Genomic DNA, 22297 nt, shown 5'->3' on the forward strand with positions numbered 1-22297 from the left:
CAACCATATTGTGAGACTTGGCCAACAATGTGCTGCTATCTGGGGTAAATTCGTCAAATCTAATATTTTCAATTATTTTGTATTTCAAAAACATTGTTGTGTAAAACCCCGAGACATTCAAGAGGTGATACAGGTTATAACAGAAAGCCTGGCAAAAGGTTGAATGCATACAAAATGGTCGCAATGTGTATATGTTACTTAGTGTTCAAAATTAATTTAACTAATGACATCATGTATACATGTATAGAAGCCTAAGCAAAATTGTGAAATCGCCTGTGCTAAAACAGATGTCATATCACTATTGATTTCATCTCCAAAAGTTATTTCTGTGTAATCAAATTTCGTATCTTTTTAACATGAGAACTGTAATCCGAAATTTTGAGAAAGAGAGGAAAAAATTCACAAGGATGTTATTTTTTGTGAGTAAAACTTTTGGATAAGATCATTTTTAGTTTTTCCGGTTAATTTTGTATCAGTGCTCGGTCACAGTTTTCTTTTTTCAAACAAAGTTATCAAACTAAATCCGCACATAAGAATGATCGTAATGAAGGACAGAAAAACAATTAAATGCTTAACCGAAAAGGATATAAGGGAATATAGTTTACAATGAAAATTTGACGCTGATAAGAATAAAGTTCTCAGGATTTAAGAGGTTCTTTTTTCTGCTTTTGGGCAAAGATTTTTTTCCGAATTAACCTCTAGTCTCTTTATTCTCCATCATATAATATTTTCTATAAATATATCGGTTCTAATGATATGTATGGTGTCTTCAATCAATTATTGGTAAAACCCACTGATAATGTGATTTAAATAGGGCAGTATATTTTGTAAATATACCAAAAAATGGCAGAGAAGAAAAAAAGATATTCAAGCCAAAATATTCCACACGTTTGTATGCATTTCACGCAGAAGCAAATGGGCACAACAAGCCTTTTATTCAGTTTTGATTGTACCTCTTTTTGTCTTATAAAATTCATCTTATTAGCTTCGTTAACTTAAATAAAAATTGTGCTTCATAAACTAATATATTTTAAGTTTGCTATAACCATACACACTAATCAAGACTTTGAACATGGTTTCTACTTATAAAAATTGTCTATTATGCAAAAAAGCTGCCTTAATTTGCATTTTTTTAATTTGTGGATTTATTTATTCTTTTTGGCATTGAGTCAAAAGATCAAAAAAGAGAATGTCAATTATGAAGCTTCCTTCTGACGGAAATCCATGCTTCTTATCTTTGGTTGTTTCCTTTCACACTAACAAGTAACGATCACAAGTATTTTAAAATCAAAATCTTTTTTCGATATCTTACATTCCTATATCGGATCATTTTTTATTTATCATTTTATTTTAAATACATTCAGTCGTCCACTTTACAATTTTTAATAATAAATTTAAATCAAAATACCAATTTCTATGCAAAAAGTAAATTACAGCGAGAGAGAAATTACAGAGCGCACATTTTTTTTGTGTTAATACGTAAACTAAGTGTGCAATAGAAACTACTAGGTTTAAAATAAATTAAATAACCCCCCCCCCAGAAAACGTGCATCTTGGTTCATTACGAGCTACCAAATAAAAAGAAAGTTTAAAACAGTATCACGTTTACCTGCATATTCGTCCAATGTATTCAACAAAAACGTAGAACGAACCTGGTTTATATAACAAAGAAATGAGAACTCTCATTGTATCTTGCTTAGACATTTGCAATTGACATCCAAATTTTGGTTGAGCATTAGAAGAACTCTAGTGAAAAGCATTGTAAATATCAAAAATATATAAATGAAATCTAAAAATGTTTAGCTCAAATCGTAACCATGTCCATTTAGATATGAACTGTGGTCAAACCTTACACTTTCATAAAGAAAAGTAAATACCTAGAGATCTTTTTAGCAAAATATAGTTTGTAAAGAAAATAACTGAATGACTAAAAGAAAAAGATGGATAGCTATCTTGAGAGTTAATTATTGTTTGTTTAGGTAAAATGTGTGTAACCCATTGTAAAATGTTTAAAGAAAACAGTCACAATTTACCACTCTGAAACTTTTCTTATATTGGTTAAACGTTATTAAACTTATTTGCGTTTACTGTGCTGAAGGTTTAATTTTACAAAAGTAAAAATTTCATAATTTGATTTACTATAAGTAGTTCAACATTGATGCTTGAAGTATTAAAGGGGCATGGTCACGATTTTGGTGAAAAAAATATTTTTCCGATTTTAATGTGTACGATGCTTCAGTAAGGCATTTTCAATAGGCAACCAAAATTTGAGTGTCATTTGTTGAGTTATTAGCGAGTTACAGAGCTTACAATTCTTCGCTATGTAAACTAAGCTTTTGTTTACATTTTGAAAGTTGAAGTGAAAATTCCCGTTTTAGACCTACAGTGAATGTGTTAATCGTTAGGAACTGTTTATTTATGCTTAAAATGAATAAGAAAATAGACAAATCAGTTTGAAAAAGAATTTTTACTGGTATATTGAACCTATGTACACAAAAACAGGGCACGAGCCTTGTTTACATGACGAAGGATTGTGAGCCCTGTATCTTGCTTAAAACTCATCGACTGGCACCCAAATTTCATTTGATCATTAGGAATGCATTTCCAAAGCCTTGTAAATAATAAAAACAGAAAAATAAAATCTGACCAAAATCGTGACCATGTCCCTTTAACTATTCTAAGACTATTCCAAAAAATTCAAAAGACATCATGTCGACCCGAAAGCGACCGACATGCTGATAGTGTGCTAACGTAATCGGAGACAGGTATTTATGCGACGTTCTATATTTTCTCTAAAAATTATAGTATATTATTAATTATTATTAGGGTCTTCCGTTTTCCAACGGAAGATCCTTCTATTATTCTTCTTAAAATGAATAAGAAAATAGACAAATCAGTTTGAAAAAGAATTTTTACTGGTATATTGAACCTATGTACACAAAAACAGGGCACGAGCCTTGTTTACATGACGAAGGATTGTGAGCCCTGTATCTTGCTTAAAACTCATCGACTGGCACCCAAATTTCATTTGATCATTAGGAATGCATTTCCAAAGCCTTGTAAATAATAAAAACAGAAAAATAAAATCTGACCAAAATCGTGACCATGTCCCTTTAACTATTCTAAGACTATTCCAAAAAATTCAAAAGACATCATGTCGACCCGAAAGCGACCGACATGCTGATAGTGTGCTAACGCAATCGGACACAGGTATTTATGCGACGTTCTATATTTTCTCTAAAAATTATAGTATATTATTAATTATTATTAGGGTCTTCCGTTTTCCAACGGAAGATCCTTCTATTATTCTTCGGGAGCATTTTTGCACTATTATTTTTTTCTTACAAATTTTGTGCACGCGATTTTTCGAAAACGGCTCAGCCGATTTTTATGAAACTTTTAGATCTGATAGCTACATATCGGAACCTTATACCCATTTTTTAAAATTGATGACGTCACTTCCGGTTTTGAGATTTTGACGTTATAGCGATTTTTAGAGGGTTGGTTTGTCCACGCATCTCCTCCTAAACCATTGAAGGTATTGAGTTGAAATTTTCAGCGATGATTGTCAGAATAATGTAAATGTGCCATTTGGCATCCGATTCTGTCTGGCGCATAAAGTGCCGAAATTCGGCAGGGATCGAAAAATGAGATGAAAAAAGCGCCGTGATTTTATGTAGTTTTCTGTCGTTATCTTTTTACTCTGAATTATTTTCTTAAGACATGTAGAACAAAAGTAGTTTATACAGACAATTTCTTTCATTTGCCGTCAAGAAAAAGGAGCTGGCCCTTAAAGTGAAAGGTTCAGAGGGGTCTTAAGTCTTTCATTGTTAGCTCTTTATCTAAGAATATTGTGTTATACTTTATAGAAGGAAAACTGTTCGTTTTAAAGTTATACGTCTAGACATTTCAAAATTTTCTCAAATCTCACGTAATTCGGGATTGGAAGGGGCTAGACGTCCAACTGCCCGCTCTAAATCTTTTGCCGTATCTCTAAACGGAGAAATATTTTGAAAAGCAATATTGAGCAAAATATGCTCAGAATTCTGCTCTTAACATTATTCTTCCTATCAATCTTCAATATACAGACCCAATAAGTACACGAAAAGCTAGACCCTTAAACGTTCTTCTCCATATATTCCAAGGACTGATCATGAAAAGAAATTCTAAACACTTGAAAAACAAAACAAATTTCAAATTAAATGAGTAATCAATTCACGTCCAAAGAAAGGGGTTGACCCTTTAAATTAGGGGCCTAAAGGGTGCTAAACATTATTTTCACAAATAGAGTTGGTACTAGTATGTAAATCCCGATTTCATTAAAATTTGATTTGTAATCATTTTCCGATTATGCTGAAACACTAGAGATGATTTAAGAAAAAGCCCTTATATTGACCTTAATCTTTGACAATTGACGGCCTTAAATTCATTATGTTATTCTCAATGGAGATCATGTCAACGGCCTCAGTCTTGTAACAATTTTTACAGTGTTTGAATAATTCCGTTTTTTTTAATTTCAATTGACGTTTTAGCCATGGCCTCTAGAAAACAATTCTTACTCGCAACTTATAATATGAAACGAAATAAAACGTTGAGGTTCTCTTCCTTACACCATAATCTAACTATCAGTCAACAATATATTTAATAGAATACTCACCTACAATAAATATCAAGTCCAAACGGCAGTACATGCTCTAATCACCGTCCGTAATGTATAAACTCTGATTGTACAATCGTATGTTCAAGAGTTGTTCACCCCCCCCCCCCCCCACCCCCATCAAAAATCTCCGTCTGGTTGTACATGTAATTAATGAAATTCTGACAATTGAAATAATTTTGTTTTACATATTTCCACTTGCATTAAAATTAATTTACATTTTCTATATATTTCCCGTTTTCCCGGGTATCGCTTTATATTTTGGTTTACATTTTCTACATTCATTAAAGTGTTCCGTGTGTCGGGGATTGTGCATATGAATTGTTTACATCGTAATGAAGTTCGCTTTAAGCATACAAAATTAGCAGCTCACGCCGAGACTTACACGCAGCGTATCTATATTGCACGCAATAGCACCCTTTCAGCTAGTCTTTATTTGCATAAATCATGTTCTCAAAACAAAAACCCTTTTACGAGACATATTTCTATTTATTCACACATGTTGCGGGTAAACACAGCTAGGTGTGTATGCTTCATTGACAACGCATGTTGCGCATCCCATTTCTCAATGATCATTGAACACAGGAAATGCACTTCATATTTATCATATTCTTTTTTCTTCATTAAATATCATATAAGACATCGTATATCTCAATTTTTAAGAAATTTGTCTTTAGTACGAAACTATCTCTTTCAATCTATACTTTACTTTAGAAACAAGCATGAAAGAATATTAGAAATATCATGCGCGGATCCAGAAAATTTTTCCAGGGGGGGGGGGGGTCCGAAGGATAATTGTGTTTGCCAGGGGGGGGGGGGGGGTCCGAGGCATATTTTCGCGATAATTTTACTATGTAAATTTAATAAATTTTCATTTTCCAGGGGGGGTCGGGACCCCCCCCCCCCCGACCCTCCCCCCCTCTAGATCCGCGCATGAATATAGAAAACAATAACTCGCCGTTGCGTATTCATTAGGGTGTTCGACACCACATCCAAGGGTCCCGGGATCGATTATCGCCGTGGGCAGATTTTTTGAAATAGAAAATATGTTAATGCGCTATTTCATCCATTTCATTTATCATAAGTGTATCGATGAGTATGTTTGTTGCTTTTAAAGATACTTATTTCTCTCTTCATTTTTTTTCTTTCCCCTTTTATTATTTTTAATTATTTTGATCAACCAAATCTGTGGAAGGAAATTCTCAAAACGGCTTAGTCGACTTCAAAAACATTTTCATTTCTGATTGATATTGCTATAAATAACCTTTTTGTATTTTATTATAAAACGTCACTGTTTGTCTAGATAAATGTAAGATATAAAGGGAAATATCGTCTAGGTACTACATGTAATATTAAAGGTTAAAAATTAGAAAGATTCTAGACAAAAGTTACGGTTCAATAAGTGAGATCTAATTTGAGTCTCAGTTGATTAATTTCTATAAACATTTCCCATTTTCATTAATTTTCTTAATATATACGAATTACATTTAGAAATATTTTGTAGTTTACTCTAAGACAATAACAAAATAATTAATACAAAGTTCAAAACATTTTGTAAACATTTTTTCCTCTGAACAAATCTATACTTTTGAATTTAAAAAAATCGCCAATAAACTACGAAACGCCTACACCAGAGAAATTGCTTATACCTTTGGATTTGAACACGTATAATATGATGTCTGTAATCTATATTCAAAGTTTACTCTAAATAACTTTTTTAATATGTTATGGAAGCAATTATTTTCATCGTAACATTATTAACCTATGCATGCCAATTGTTTATTGCTTTGTTACGTAATTAAGAATTTTAAGGGGGGGGGGGCAAGACGTTGCAGTGTAAAAGTATTTGTCAATGAATTTTTTGTTTTCTTTGAAACACATCAACATTAAGATGTCATTTACAACATACATTATTTTCATGACTACTTTCTTACTTTGCAAGGGAGATACATGTACATGTATTTTGATAGGGGTTTTCCCGGTTTTTTTTGACATTTCGAATTTTTCTTGACATTTCAACTTTCTGCAATAGCTATTTCATATATGGAATTTATATACAAATCATATTCATTTTTTTTAAAGAACGGAACAAATTTAAAATTATTCACACCACTGGCTTCTTTACATACATGTCGCATTATATTGCTAAAATCAGCACTTTAAATTTGGGAATTTTATTCTAAATTTGAGTTTTATTCTAAACTTGAACAAAATGTGATGGCACATGAACAAAAATCTCTATGAAATTAAAAATAAAATCTATTATTATTTTTAGCAAGTTTTTAGCTTTTATAACTTCTAAATTTTCATGGCAATGTTTAGCATTCAAGAAAAAGTCGTTAGAGTCGTGGACATGTGCCCAGGCGACCCGGGATCAAGCCCTGGATGCCGATATTTTTTCTCTAATTTTTTGCGTAAATTAACAACTTTGTCTTAAAAGTGAATAATTTTATCTCATTTACTCAAAAATCGGACGCAAGACCCACTCGTTGGTCGCAACGAGATCGTGTCTAGTTGATATTCATTTGTGGGGAAAGTTCTGAAGATCTGACTTAAAAATTATTTTCATATGACTTTTTTTTAATTAATTTTAAATACAAACTAACTGTCATGCCTCTATCTCCTTGCTGTTTACGTTTCTTGCGCACGAGCAAAAATCTTTATAAACGTGAATCATTTAGAAATATGCATCTGAAAATTCCCATTTTTCCTATTATTAAATAACATTGAAACTCAATTAACATCGATAATTAATGTGCCGCATTTGACACAATGTATTCTTTTACACAGCTCATCGTCCTGACAAACTTTGGGTCTATCTGGTTTCCAACATCGTAAAAATAACCTTAAATGCGGCATATAATGCTTTGAGACATCAGAATAGTAATACGTTATATTAACCCAAAAATGGACAAAACTGGGATATTTAAAGTTCTCGAGAAGTCAAAGATTGTTTTAAATGGTGCATCTTAAAAGTCAATATATTGTAAAATTCTACAATTGTATGACCCGTGATATGGGAAATATCCTGTTTAGAGTCTGCGCACCAGCTTAAAGATCTATCAAAGCAACTTTTAGATTTACTTATTTATTTATTTAATAGAAAATTACGTGAGTGTTATGTATTTTTTGCATAGAGCTGTTCCATTTTTTTGGGAACCAATGACGAAAAAAAGTGAAAAGGTCTAGCTTTTTTCACATTAAAAAAATTGATACGAAGACCCACTCTATTTCAAAAACGTAATTTTCTTTATTCAGGTTAAGAGATTATAAAGCGTCTAGGGATAAATACCTTGAAAAACGTACGCTTAGAGTGGAGATATAGAAACAAATGCATATGGAGCGAGTGTTCAAATCATACTAGCACTGTTATTTTTATTGATTTTTACTGATATTTCCATTACTTTATCATTTTATTTTACAGGTCTGATTGCGGATAATTGTATAAATGTTCAAAGAATACGTTATATTATGTGGTGAATTTTATTTTGTGTTCATTTTATATTTCCACATAATAAGTTCTCAAGAGATGACTCCGTAATGAGGAAGATATTACGCATTTATACAGTACAAAAAACAAGATTTGAGTTTACTAAGTGGACTAGTATCAGTCACCAACAAACTCACCATGCTAATTTTAGGTAAATGTCGCTATTAACATAAACACTTAAAAACATTCGAAAATGATTATCCACTTAAAACCATACAACACATAGGGGAAACATACAAGGCTGTCATAAGGACAGTACATCGTTTAAATGCCTTATTTTAATTATTTCATATATACGACTTTGACCTTTCGGTATACTTTTGAGGTGTATGAGACGCGAGTTTATGTTTATGTTTGACTCATTTCCGGTCAGGCATTTTGGTAGACTTCCTGATGAAATATTGCGCTGTATAATTTTATATATGCCTCATAAAGCAAAGACAGTTTATTGCCCCCTTTCTAAAACAATTGAAAATATCCGATGAAGTATATCTTCAAAATGGTTTTTACTAGAGGTATGAACCTTTTAAGGCAGACTTAGTCTCATTGATGAATGTAAAACATTTTGTTTTTAATTTAACAGGGTACATGTACCATTACAAATAACAGGGATAAACTGAAACAACCTAAAATTTTGTTAAGTATCAAGAAATGAAACGCAACAAAATCTTCAAAGGAGGAATTTTTAAACCAAACCCATGAACAAACCTCGTTGCCTCATGATTGGTCATTTCAAACAAAATTCCTTGTATTACATCCGCATGTTTCCAGTGTAAATGTAAACTTTACATTGCCAGTAGGGTTTCGGTTATTGTACTTGGAGGTCATAATAAGAAAACAAAATTGATTCTACAATCTACAATATATGAATAAAGCTTAATATATCATTATTTATGAATGATGCTAGTGGCTTTCGAAGAGAAAAACTTTTAACATGCCTATCCTATTTCAGTATCTGTTTATTTAGCAGGCAAAGCTCTTAAAATAAACAAATGTAAACTCCATAATTAAAATAAAATGATTTGAACGAAGATTGGCCCAGCTATATGACGTCAAAAGAGGATTTAATTGCAAAACGTTTAAGCCGCGGAAAATATTTTAAATGATGGCGCTGCATACAATGACAATTGAGTCGGGCCAATCTTTAACTAAAAAATCTCATTTCGAGCCTTCAACTAAGGTGCGTTAAAATGAATACTTCATAATGATGTCCGGTTTATCTATAGCTTTAATATACGCTCTTGTGTATAATTAATAAAACAAAAGACATGTAAATCATGTATTTATTATAAAAAATAAAGAAAATGAAAAAAGTAAAGAAAAACTTATTCTGATAGTAAATTATGAATGAGTCACTTTGTCAGATCAACTTTATATTTTAAAATCCTCATAAGGTGTTGCAGAAGTTTCAGAAGTTTCCTGACATGGTGTACCCAGTGCTGAATAGATGTTTTCTGGGAAAGTCTGATCGGCATCGTCATAATGCTGTGTCAAGCTGTGAACCTCTAACTGGAAACCTTGTGTGTCATGTGTATTGCTTTGGTGTAAATTCGAACGACGTTTTTTGTACTTAACAAAGACTGCTAACCACGTCAAGCCCAAAAGAACATACAGGACAGATATAACGATAATTGCATTGGCTCCAGACATCCAGTCCTCTTAAAAAACAAATAACACATAAAGCATAGTATTTTTGATCATGTGAGGCAACAATTTCTCCTACGTATATATATATATATATATATATATATATATATATATATATATATATATATATATATATATATATATATATATATATATATATATAAGTCATTGGTATAGGTGACGATATAGAAAACGTTTTCAGTAAACTAAAACACAATAATCCATTTTACTCAAATTTAATCCAGAGCGCCCTCGCCTGATCGGCTCTTCGGTGGATTTCAAATTGTAAGTTGAAAGCGCTCTGGATGGATTAAATTTGAGAGAAATAGATTATTGTGTTATCGTCTACTGAAAACTTGTATATATATATATCCACACACATATCATTAAATCATCAGGAGTTTGACAACATGTTGCTAAGTTACACAAATACACATACATATATATTCGTATGATGATTTAAAATAAAACTAGTTGAGTTTATTTCGGTGTTTTCATATATATATATATATATATATATATATATATATATATATATATATATATATATATATATAATTTGCAATTATGAAATATAGAACTTACGTTTGGCTTCAACTCTATCAGATGTATCACCTTGAAATAAGTATAGAAATATTCACTTGTGCTTTATTTTTTACACTTTTCTATATTGTATTGTTTGAAGTACCTAACTGTGCTATGAGTATGTCTACTCAAAAGTTATTCACAAGGAGAAATAAAATGGCATATAGTTCAAAATATCGTTAAGGTACACTTTTTTGCTTTGTTATCTTTCACAATCAGAACTATTTTTTCTCACCTCTAGATTGGACACATATAATAGAGACATCTTCTCCATGGCCACAGTTGTGAGAACCCCAGGGACTGTGACTACACTCCTCAATTCTGGACTCAGAGCCTGTACATTTAACATCGTCTAACCAGATAGGACCTGAGCCCTCTCCATATGAAGCATCACCGTGAGCCTTTGATGCACTCCTGAATGTTTATATATACAATTACGTTGATTGCAACTTAGTTGAAACTCAGAACTATAAACTATTTGTGATTTTAATTTATATTATTTAATTTAATTTGATTGTAATTTATCAATGTGTATTAATTTAGCAAACATAAAAATCACTTCACTAATTGCATCAAAATTAATCAACCTTACCAAGGTAAGCCTAATGATCGACACACCACAACAGATAGTGTATCATTTAAACCATCATCACACACTGTTCCCCATTTTCCAAATTTGTATACTTCTAACCGACCTTCATATTCAGTCGTTCCTCCAACAAGTCGGACAAAAGTATCTTGAGACAGGTATAAAATAAGAACCGTTTTTAAAATGATCATCTTTATATGACACCACAACATCTTCCATGTCTTCTTTTTTACCCAAAAATGCTAAAACACAGGTTCGATGATGCATTAAATGATTGAAAAAAATTACCTTTGGGCAAGCAGTTGATGGATACATCATCACCATGATTACAGTTGTTAGACCCCCAGGGACTGTGACTACACTCTGCAATGTTTGACTCAGATCCAATGCAGTTAACATTGTCTAACCAGATTGTACCTGATCCTTGACCATGTACAGCACCGCCATATGCCTCAGATGTTGCCCTGGAAATTTAAAATCCGACAAAATCATAAATACTTGTAAATACTGGTAAAAAAATATTGATCTTTTTTTCATTAATAATAAAAAACTTCAGAATTGAAATAATGATAAATCAAACTGAAATGTTTTAAGATATCAAACAAGTCTTTTTATTGGTCACACCACATAAGTAATACTTGTTTATAACTTGTTATGAATTTAAAGTTTTAAACTGAATTCAACTACAGCAACAATGAAGATTACCAAGGCAAGCCTAAAGATCGACACACCACAACTGCCAGTTTATCGCTCAAATTATCATCACACACTGTCCCCCAAATCCCAAATCTGTTCACTTCTAATCGACCTTCATTTTCACTCGTCCCTCCAACAAGTCGAACAGCAATGTCTAAAATACAAGAAAAAAGTTAACATTGTTTTTTTAGATTTACAAGAAAACTAACATTTTATCAGAATGAAACCTACACTATTTTATTGTTATTCTAGAAACAATAAGTTTATAAATGTCTAATACTTTATATATTGTCATTATCAATAACATTAAAGACATTTAGTCATGCTAATACATTAATGTTTAATCAGTAAAATTTATCAGTGTCATAGATAAAGAAATGTATAAGAAACAAATCCAAATTGACAATATTCTAAGTTGCCGCCTTGACATGCCATTGATAATAACATTTATCAAGTTAACGTCAATATAGAAATGAACCCAATCAAAAATGAAACCAAAGTACTTTCTTCTGTTATTGTGTACCGTATTAGATATTGTATGGATTTTTAAATAGGACTACAAATTTATCCTCAATGTTCAAATTGAAAACATAAGATATCAAGCACAACTGAGGCTAATTTTGAGAACCATCAATGAAACAAAAGTCTGACACTGACACAGCACCTATTGGGGATTGAGGAGGCTGGATGGTCAACAAATTAACTTCAAGATCTATCTAAAGTCTTAAAATATTAACATCAATTCTCTGTAAACACCAAAAATACGTGGCCACGCACTATCATAGAATTGAATTTTATCTCTCTGACTTGAAAGAGTGTTCCATATGAAGACTCTCTGTGGGTATATTTTTGACAGTTCATAGTCAGTTTCCATAGCAACGACATTGAAACATTTTGCTTCTGACCAAAATGACATATAAAGTACCATTATATAAATAACTCTTATGCTCCCTAAATGCATGTACGTTTGATCATGACATTGGTTTAATTTTATAAGCAAGTAATCAATGTACTTGTACACATAAATTGATTTAAGTGAAATGTACAGATAACAATGCCATCGGTTTTTGTTTCATAGATTTAGCTTATAAAATAGTGAAAAACAGGCACATTAAATAATATCAATTTAATTTTAAGCAGGCAATTGAAAGCGGGAATAAACTTTTTTGTAATAAGATAAAACCTTGGTCTAATAAATACAATCAAAATTGGCTTGGGTATATTCACTGGCTTTAACTTACAACTATTTGAAGTTACCGCTTTTCCTTAAAATCCAACTTAAAGTTACTTCCCTTTGTTGACTCTTCTGTATTGAAGTACAAAAAAGACGTCACAACAACATGACAAAAGCAGACGTTGGGAAAACATAGATCAAATGGGGTGGAGAAAGCATGTGATTTAAGTTTTATGTATTTAGAGATAGTCTCTAATGAATTGGTGAATATGAAATGAACCATGCTCTATTGGGATTTAGCTTAATTACCGATCTGTGCTGTATTCAAACCTTTTGTAAACACGTGACTGTCTTGTACAAAATGATCAAGTGAAGAGGACAGCATTTTCCTCTACATAAGTTTCAGTAATCAGACATACGAATCCAGCACTCAACCAAGGAAGCTAATGAGCTACCGACCTGTAACACTTATATAGGAATGCAAAACAATTAAACACCCCCACCCCGGACTGATGGTGTGGACAGAATCGCAGTGTGTACTCTTCTAGAGTGTCAACCCATGACGAGCATAGTTCTGAGGTACCCACAGCGATTACAAAAATCCATCATTGCCATGCAATTTATATGTGAAAGTCAGATCTGGTGCCAATGATGTGGTTTGATTAATTTAACCCCAAATCTCTGGAATATACATGTATATGTTTAAAAACCTCATGAACAAGCGAAGAAATAGGATCATAAAAAGGCAGTCTATGGAGATAAGATGCAGTTCATGGCAGTCCTTATTCCAATTGGTCAAGGTATGTATATTCACATCCAAATCAAATAACTTTCAACCAATCTTTTAGTCTGTTCAAGCTTCCATTGCTTGTTGATTTTCTCAATGAATACACCTCAGGTCTAAATGTTATTGTACAGAGTAAATTTTAAAAATCAGGCATCAGATTCCCCTGGCAAACAAAAATATCCCTCCCCCAAACACCATCTCCAATTATTAACAGTATCACCCAGGTTCTGCATGTTATTCACAATATGATATTTCAGTTTACTAAATTTCAATACATTTATCCAAAAAATAGTACACTTTTTAACATGATTTCTTAGATTATATTCTGTTTCATCGAGACTTTCTAGTCTGCAAAACATCTTGTATTTGTAGATTTTTAAAGCAACAAAAGAAATGAGGTTATTTGATAAGCGTGTCTTTTTGTTACATTCAAAATAAAAGCCAAAAATAACATCTTTCCATTGAATTCTCACATTGATTACAAAAGATAATATGTTCCAAATGCTTCGTACATTCTCGCACGTGAAAACAAGATGTTGAATATCTTCAATTTCAGAGCATAAAGTGCATTTGTTACATGTGTCTTTTTTCCACTTCAACATGATTTTCTTACAGCACAACATGTTATGTAACAAATTATAATTGAATTCAGCAATATTTCTATCAAAAGCGAATTTGATTTTTTGAAGATATATAGATCTCCAATTTTCAGGGAGTATATTATACATTTCTTTGTAAAAACGATTATATCTTGGAGGTTCAAATTTTCTATATAATAATATATCATAGAAAAAATTATATTTCTTGTTTTCAATTGTACAATACTGTTTTTAAAAAAAAAACGTTCTCTTGTATTTTATATTAATAAATTTTGATTGAACTCCGTCAATATTTCTAATATTCTTAAAAGCAGAACTTATTATCTTATATTCACAAAGAAGATTTGCTTTACTGCAAACTTTATCACCAATTTCATACAATGATTTAAACCCATTGTCAGTGAATAGGTCTTTAACATACAGAATGTTACTTTTAATCCAATTCTTAAAGAACATAGGTTTTCCATCAAATACAAAATGCCTATTATTCCATATAGGCTCTTGTAAAACATCGTTTATATTCATACTTGATATTTCTGTAATTTTTTTACATTGATTAAAATACATAAAAAATTTCTTTATAAAACAAAGGTAGGTTTTTAAACATTTCAAAGTTAGCCAACTTAACACAGTTTAATTTCAACATATATTCAAAATCTATGTTGTTACTTTTTAATAGATGATCCAGGTGTTCACCCAGAATACTTCTACCTTTATTTCTCAAAAATCTTGGAATCCAAGCTGCTTTTAATGCTTGGAATTTTAAAAGTACATCAACAATACCTGTCCCTCCTTCTTCTATTTTTCCAATTATTGTTTTTCGTTTAACTCTATCTTTATTATTCCATATGAAGTTAAAAATATGGCTATACAATTTTTTAATTAGGTATCATTATCATTTGGTAATGGTAAGATTGATGCTACGTATATAAATTTACTTATACCTAGTGTGTTGACAATTTCAGTTTTACCAAAAATTGTGAGTTTTCTCCTTTTCCAAGATTCATATAGCTTTTTCATGTTTTCACATTTGTCTATCCAATTTTTCTTATAGCACTCATCTTTATTATGTCCAATATATATACTTAAACATTTAATGGATGACGTGTTTATTTTTATTCCAAAAATTTCATTTTTACAACTTTTTAAACGACCTGTCAATATACATTCTGTTTTGTCAATGTTTAGTTTAGACCCTGCATGTTTAGAAAATTCTTTTATAGTCTTTATGGCCTCTTTTAGGGAGTCCCTATTTCTTAAAAACAATGTCAGATCATCTGCATGTTGTATATGTTTAAACTCTTTACTATAATTACTTGGTTTTATTCCTAGAATTTGATCATTGTTTTTCACTTTTAAAGCTAGAATATCGGCTACAAATAAGTATAATATTGCCGAAATTGGACATCCCTGTCGTATTCCTCTGGACATATAGCATGTTTTAGAAATCCATCCATTTTTTTTAATTCGAAACATCGGGCTATTGTACAGAATCTTCATCCACTTTATAAAATTATTTTTGAATTTGTATTTCTCTAGTGTTTTTAATAAGAAGTTCCATTCTATCGAATCAAAAGCCTTTTCAAAATCTAGGAAAAGAAAAATTCCCTCATTATTTGTTTCCTCGCAATAATCGAATAAATCTAAAATTATTCTTGCGTTTTCTCCAATATACCTCCCTTTAATGTACGCCGATTGATTTTCGTTTATTAAGTTATCAATCACTTTTTGAAGTCTTCTTGCAAATACAAAAGCTATAATTTTATAATCTGTATTAGTCAAACTAATTGGTCTGTAATTTTTAATGTTGGTTTGATCGCCTTTTTTAAAAATAAGGGAAATAACTGCCAGTCTCTGTGAATAACTCATTTGATCATTTTCAAAAATGCATTCTAGTGTATCTTGAAATAGTTGCTTTAAATTTTTCCAAAAGCATTGATAAAATTCATTAGTTAGACCATCTAAACCCGGAGATTTGTTAAGTTTTAAACTCATGACAGCCTCAGTACATTCTTCACAAGACGGGAATTGCTCGCAAAAATTAGCATCATACTCGGTAAGTTTATTATCAATTTCTACAGATGATAAATATTCATCAATGCAATTGTCGGAAACCATGTTCGAGGAGTATAATTTTTCATAGAAATCGCACATTACGCCCATAATGTCATTTGTTTTATTAAATGTACCGTTGTTAGTTTTTAGTTCTTTAATTATACTTTGTTTTTGTCTACTTTTTTCTAAGTTAAAAAAATATTTTGAAGATTTTTCTCCCTCTAACATCCATTTAGACCTTGACCTTACAAATGCTCCTTTACATTTTATATCGTAAATTTTATCCAATTCAGCCTCAAGATTGCGTTTTTTAGTCATATCAATATGATGAAATTCCAATTTTTCAATGTCGTCTATTTCTTTTTCCAATGATAATATTCTTTGTTTTATACTTTCTTTTGAGTTTTTTGCAAAGTTAATAGAAAAATCACGAGCTCTTGCTTTGAAAGATTCCCACTTTACCATAGGATTGGTGTTTTCTTCATATTTTATTTCTTCAATCAAAGTTTGAATACTTTTTTGATAATTTTCGTCAGATAAGTATGAATTGTTAAGCTTCCAATAACCGTTTCCCCTTTTGTTAATATTTGTTTTAAAAGAAGTTTTCAGAAGTCTATGATCAGACATTCTCTTCCCATTAATTGTTCCGGGAATTTTCCGTAATGTAATTTTTTTCAAAATCATAAAATTTCTGCTCACAAATGTAAAGTCAATTCTGCTAATAGGAACATTATCTGCGTTACACCAAGTATAACCATCCAAATCGGGATATTCTGTATGCCAAATATCATACATTTCTAGTGAAGAAACAATTTTATTTAGCTTATTTGAACTTTGATCTTGTGGATTATTAGTTTTACAGTTAAAATCACCACACATTATTATATTATCAAGATCAACTACGCATCTTTTATGTAAACAAACTGTTTAACTTAATAAAAAAATCATTTCTATATTTAGCAGAGTTTGGTGCATATACATTTACAAGAGTTAGTTCAATGCCGTTAATTTTTACTTTCAAAAACAGTCATCTACCATCTATAGACCCATGGTTTTCTATTAATTCTACATCTAATTTTTTTTTTAAAAAGAATTGATACACCCCTACTTAATTTTGAATCGCTAAAACAATGATACGATTTTCCTAACCATCTAGCATCATATTTTAATACATCTTTTTCTATATAGTGGGTTTCTTGCACAAAAATTATATCTGTTTGAATATCATGTAACCATGCATATAATTTAGTTCTTTTTTCGTCCGAGTTCAGGCCTCGGGCATTAACTGTTATAATTTCAAACTTATCCATTTAAAAATTTTACATGTATGAAATAAGCTATCGTTCTAAATGAAAAAACAGTACAGATTGAAGTATGTTTAACAATATACAGTCTACAATACGCAGTCCTTAAAATCATGTCCGGGTCGATCATCAGACTACAGTGTTTAAGAGCGCGCACTAACCACTATCATAGTCCGTATCCAGTGGTTTTTCTCCGAGAGAGTTGACATCAGTGTTTTTGTAGCCCGCATTTTTGCGCCTGTTGGTCCGCACAGATTTACGCGGAGACCGAGAGTGGTCTTGCATAGTAGACGGCTGCTTATCAGCTCTTTTGTCGGATTTCCGAATCGAACTCAACATGTCTGAGATATGACGCTGTGAGGCTGCCTGTAGATTCCTAGGAACAGACTCAGATCTCCGTGGTGGCGCCGGCCTTCGCGTACTGACGATCTTACGAAAGATCTGCCCCAGCACATTCTGTCCAGGCCATTTTCTGTGATCGGTATGTTCTGTTCCGGCTTTGTTTAGACCTGTTCCCCAGAAATCGTCATAAACACTCTCAGCAAAGAGTGTTGATTGTTCTTGTTTGTCCAGAATTTCCCGAAAAGCTTCAACCTGATCGTACTTTGCATTCACAATTTCTTCCATTAGTTTTTTCCTGTTTATCAATCAGTTATTTTTTTTAATTGATAATTTTAGGTTGTCTGTATACTGATACTTAAATTAAAAGAAAATACAAATACCTCCCCCCCCCCCCCCCCAAAAAAAATGTTTTTCACCGTTTTGATTTATATTCTTCTTTCGCATCATGTTATATTTTATACCTAAGTTGTTTTGGGGTTGGTTTTTTTTGGCTGATTTGAGTCATTTGATTAAACAAACAGTGATGGAAATACAATTTAGAACAGACTACTTAATTTAGATTATAAATATACATGTAAAGTTAACAGCATTAAAGTAAATGTAAATGTAAAGGTAATTTGGGAATTTGTTTAAAATGATTCATTTTGTTATAAATTTGCTGTGAATATATTAAAATACAATTGTAGGATTATGTGTATGCTGCAGAAACAAATGAATTTGGCTCTAATCATCACAACAGAGTCTGTCAAAAGGGAGACATAAAACAGAAAATGTGAGTTGATGATATTAAACAAAATTAATCAAAAAGTGATGTCACAAGTAGATATTCAAATAAGCTGATAGTATATTATCTAACATGCAGGGATCAACAGTTACACTGTGTCCAGCTGATCTTTTTATTTGGACAAGTCAATCTACACAAACACTTGTCTGGTTTACAATTCATTTTTCTCGAACAATTATGATATGATGATAGACCTTATAAAATGTCATGAAAAATTAAATATTTTTTTTCTCACTTTAATGGAACAGATCAAACTTTTAGTATAAGAAAAAAGAAACATGAAATTTCAGTGAAGGTTGAAAACCTATATCCAAACTATATATAGTAACTTAGTTGCTGAAATAAATGTACTAAATCTACTTGTCAGTGTCATATCACTAGAACACACCAGCATATTGAGTAGAATATTCTTCTCTTGAGTGATATTATATACAATAGTAAGATATGTTTAAACCTTAATAATCTATTTTAAATATTAATACTGACCCAGTACTGAGATACACTGTATTTGATAACACCAACAATAAGGATAATTTTTAATGAAATGTTTTTGTGACAGTAAATAATGTGGAGACCAACCATACTATTATCAATTTCTATCATTTATTTCATATGCCATTCATAATTTTTCCATACTTTTCAATGACAAATTACAATTTATAATAGCATTTACACAAGTAAGCAACTTGCCCGAAGAACAGGTTAATATTTTAGTTAATGGTGAGCCCTGTTATGCTATATCTAATTCAGTTGCAGCTATTAATTAGTACATGCAGCTATAGTGAAAATAATGCTATAGTGAAAATAACATTAATATTAATCAATATAACTTTAAAAAATGAGATAATAATTAAAAGCCATTTCCTCTTTTTCACTTTTGAAATTTTGTACATGTAAACATAAATACATCAGGATTTTGCTTCTTATTTGAAAAAAAAAAATTTCAGTCACATTTGAACATGTCTGTTGTAGTATTCTATGCGAAATACATACATGTTCCTGTAAATGACTTTATTAAATATTCCATACATGTAATATTCTACTTTTTCAACATTGCAGAGTGTTGAGGAAAATGATGAGAACAGTCCAGTGAATACCCAGACCAGCAAGACAGTCAGACATACAATGCTAGATGAACAAATAATAAACAAACTGAACTCGCTAAAATATTGAGCAATTCAACAATAATTTATTGTCACTTTGTTGTGTATTTTTATTTTATTTTCATGATTCGGAATATATTTTGAATATTAATTTGAAGAATTATTTATTAGTTTTTAAGTAATTGTTGATTTTTATTTCTGGAGTTACAATGAAAAGATATATCATTTTCCCCTAGTGCTGATATTTGGAGTTATCTGTCCTTTATCATACAAAATAACCAATATAAGCCTTCTTAAAGTGGTTAAAATCATAAATATTGTTATCTATTCAAGCAGTTAACCTAATTCATTGATGGAAAATATCTAAAAACAGAATTTCATGCTATTATTATTTGTTAAGACTCAATTGATAGACTTTCTTGCTTGGAGTTATCTGCCCTTTGCAAAAAATATATAGAAACAATTCTTATAAAGCCAAATTAAATTATCCTGATACATTGAATTTTATATATTTTAAAATATCTAATAAGTTTTTCATTTATTTAAGCAGAAAAAGTATTTTAAAGGAGTTTTATGATCAAATTATTGTTTGTAAAATATTTCATAACATTTTTAGGGGGTTGGGAAGGTGTCAAATTAAAAAATTTTGGAAGTGAAATAAACAAAAACGAAAAGGATACCCGCTCTAGTTTTTATAAATAATATTTTATATACATATGATGTTTTAAAATTTGCAATTGATTTATGTTTTCTTTGCCTGCAATTTTTGAGAGACTTTCAAAAATACAGGGTGAAAATTGAAATGTCAAAATTTAGAAATTTGGGCCATCTTTGAGCCACCAACTTTAAATTAAACAAGGACATCGAGATTTTTTTTCTCTTGCATCATGTACATCTTTATTTCTACTATGTATATTATGTGTGAAATATCTTGAAAATTTGTAAATAAGCCCATTCTGTGACTTTGAGTTTACCTTATTTTCCAACTCAAAAACTGTGTATTTGGGCCCTAAATGAATGAAATTGGTTACCATGGCAACCAAGGTCATGGACATCATTTTGATGGTGGATAATGTCATACCTTATGAGTATCAATCACCTGAGAAAGTTTCATGAAAATCAGAGATCATGCGTGCCATGACCCTATAGTAAAACTGTGGTTTTTACAGAGAATTGATCTTAATAGTTCAAGCATTAACTATAAAAGAAACAAGAGGCCCACGGGCTACATCGCTCGCCTGAGGAACAATAGGTATGATAAAATCAGCTTAATGGAGTCATAATACAAACTATCTGGACAATGTACAATAATACATGTAGATCCTGTATAAATAAAATCCATTTCCCCCTGGATATTCTTATGTTTATAATCATCAGTCCCTTTTCTAACAGGATGATTTTATAGTCATATCATATGTTGAGTATTGCAGTTTTCCAAAAGATCTTTAACAATAGTTTATATATGGGATATAAACGTACATCAACCTCTGAACCTTCTCGTGAGGCCAAAGAATTGTCCTGGGGCCAAAGTCTTAACAATTATAAAGAATCATCTGGCTGATGAGTTTCTGAGAAGATTTTTAAAGATTTACCCTATATATTCCTTTGTTAAACTGTGACCCCCATTGTGACCCCACCCTACCCCTGGGGATCATGATATCACGTTTCTGAGAAGAAGATTGTTAAAGATTTACTCTGTTTATTCCTATGTAAAACATCGATCTCCCATTGTGGCCCTAACCTACCCCCAGGGTTATGATTTTCACAAATTTGAATCTACACTACCTGAGGATGCTTCCACACAAGTTTCAGCTTTCCTGGCAAATTAGTTTCTGAGAAGAAGATTTTAAAAGATTTACTCTATATAATCATATATTAAACTTCGACCCCCCCCCATAGTGGCCCGACCCTACCCCCAGGGGTTATTATTTTCACAAATTTGAATCTACACTACCTTAGGATGCTTCCACACAAGTTTCAGCTTTGCCGGCTGATTAGTTTCTGAGAAGAAGATTTTTAAAGATTTACTCTTTATTCCTTTGTTAAACTTCGATCCCCCATTGTGGCCCCACCCTACCCCCAGGGTCATGATTTTCACAACTTTAAATTAACACTACCTGATGATGCTTTCACACAAGTGTCAGCTTTCCTGGCTGATTAGTTTCTGAGAAGAAGATTTTAAAAAATTTACTCTATATAATTATTCATTTGTTATACTTCGACCCCCCATAGTGGCCCCACCCTCAGGTGAGCTAAAAAGGTTAAGTTTACAATACAATAAGTTGTTAAAGTTGGTTTCTGGAAGAACAGACATTGAAAATTTTCTTAATAAATATTGACAATTTTTTTACTTTTCTAATCTTTAGTTTTTAAGATCAGTGTACAAACATATAGAATTGTGAGCAAATCTCTGTATCTTGCTTATAATTTGAAGCCTAACACTCAAATATGGTTAGTAAATAGAAATTGTAAACAATTAAACACA

General features: G+C 31.3%; 1 protein-coding gene and 1 long non-coding RNA gene across 2 annotated transcripts in view; one reads left to right on the plus strand and one right to left on the minus strand.

The window, feature by feature from the left end:
* Window positions 1-9416: 9416 nt before the first annotated feature.
* LOC128187860 (deleted in malignant brain tumors 1 protein-like) overlaps window positions 9417-22297 on the minus strand; it is a 45265-nt gene continuing 32384 nt past the window's right edge. Inside the window, exons 24-29 of the mRNA XM_052858508.1 lie at window positions 11674-11818; window positions 11257-11432; window positions 10972-11116; window positions 10615-10793; window positions 10380-10409; window positions 9417-9805 (exon numbers count right to left, since the gene is read on the minus strand). Of these exons, the coding sequence (XP_052714468.1) occupies window positions 9519-9805; window positions 10380-10409; window positions 10615-10793; window positions 10972-11116; window positions 11257-11432; window positions 11674-11818 (962 nt within the window). The 3' untranslated portion in view covers window positions 9417-9518. The remainder of the gene's footprint in view (window positions 9806-10379; window positions 10410-10614; window positions 10794-10971; window positions 11117-11256; window positions 11433-11673; window positions 11819-22297) is intronic.
* LOC128187965 (uncharacterized) lies at window positions 13307-19974 on the plus strand. The gene is made up of 3 exons (XR_008244110.1): window positions 13307-13638; window positions 18612-18697; window positions 19769-19974. It is a non-coding gene; the product is annotated as an uncharacterized LOC128187965 (long non-coding RNA).

The sequence above is a fragment of the Crassostrea angulata genome, chromosome 1, assembly GCF_025612915.1.
Source record: "Crassostrea angulata isolate pt1a10 chromosome 1, ASM2561291v2, whole genome shotgun sequence".
NCBI classification, from domain to species: Eukaryota; Metazoa; Mollusca; class Bivalvia; order Ostreida; family Ostreidae; genus Magallana; species Magallana angulata.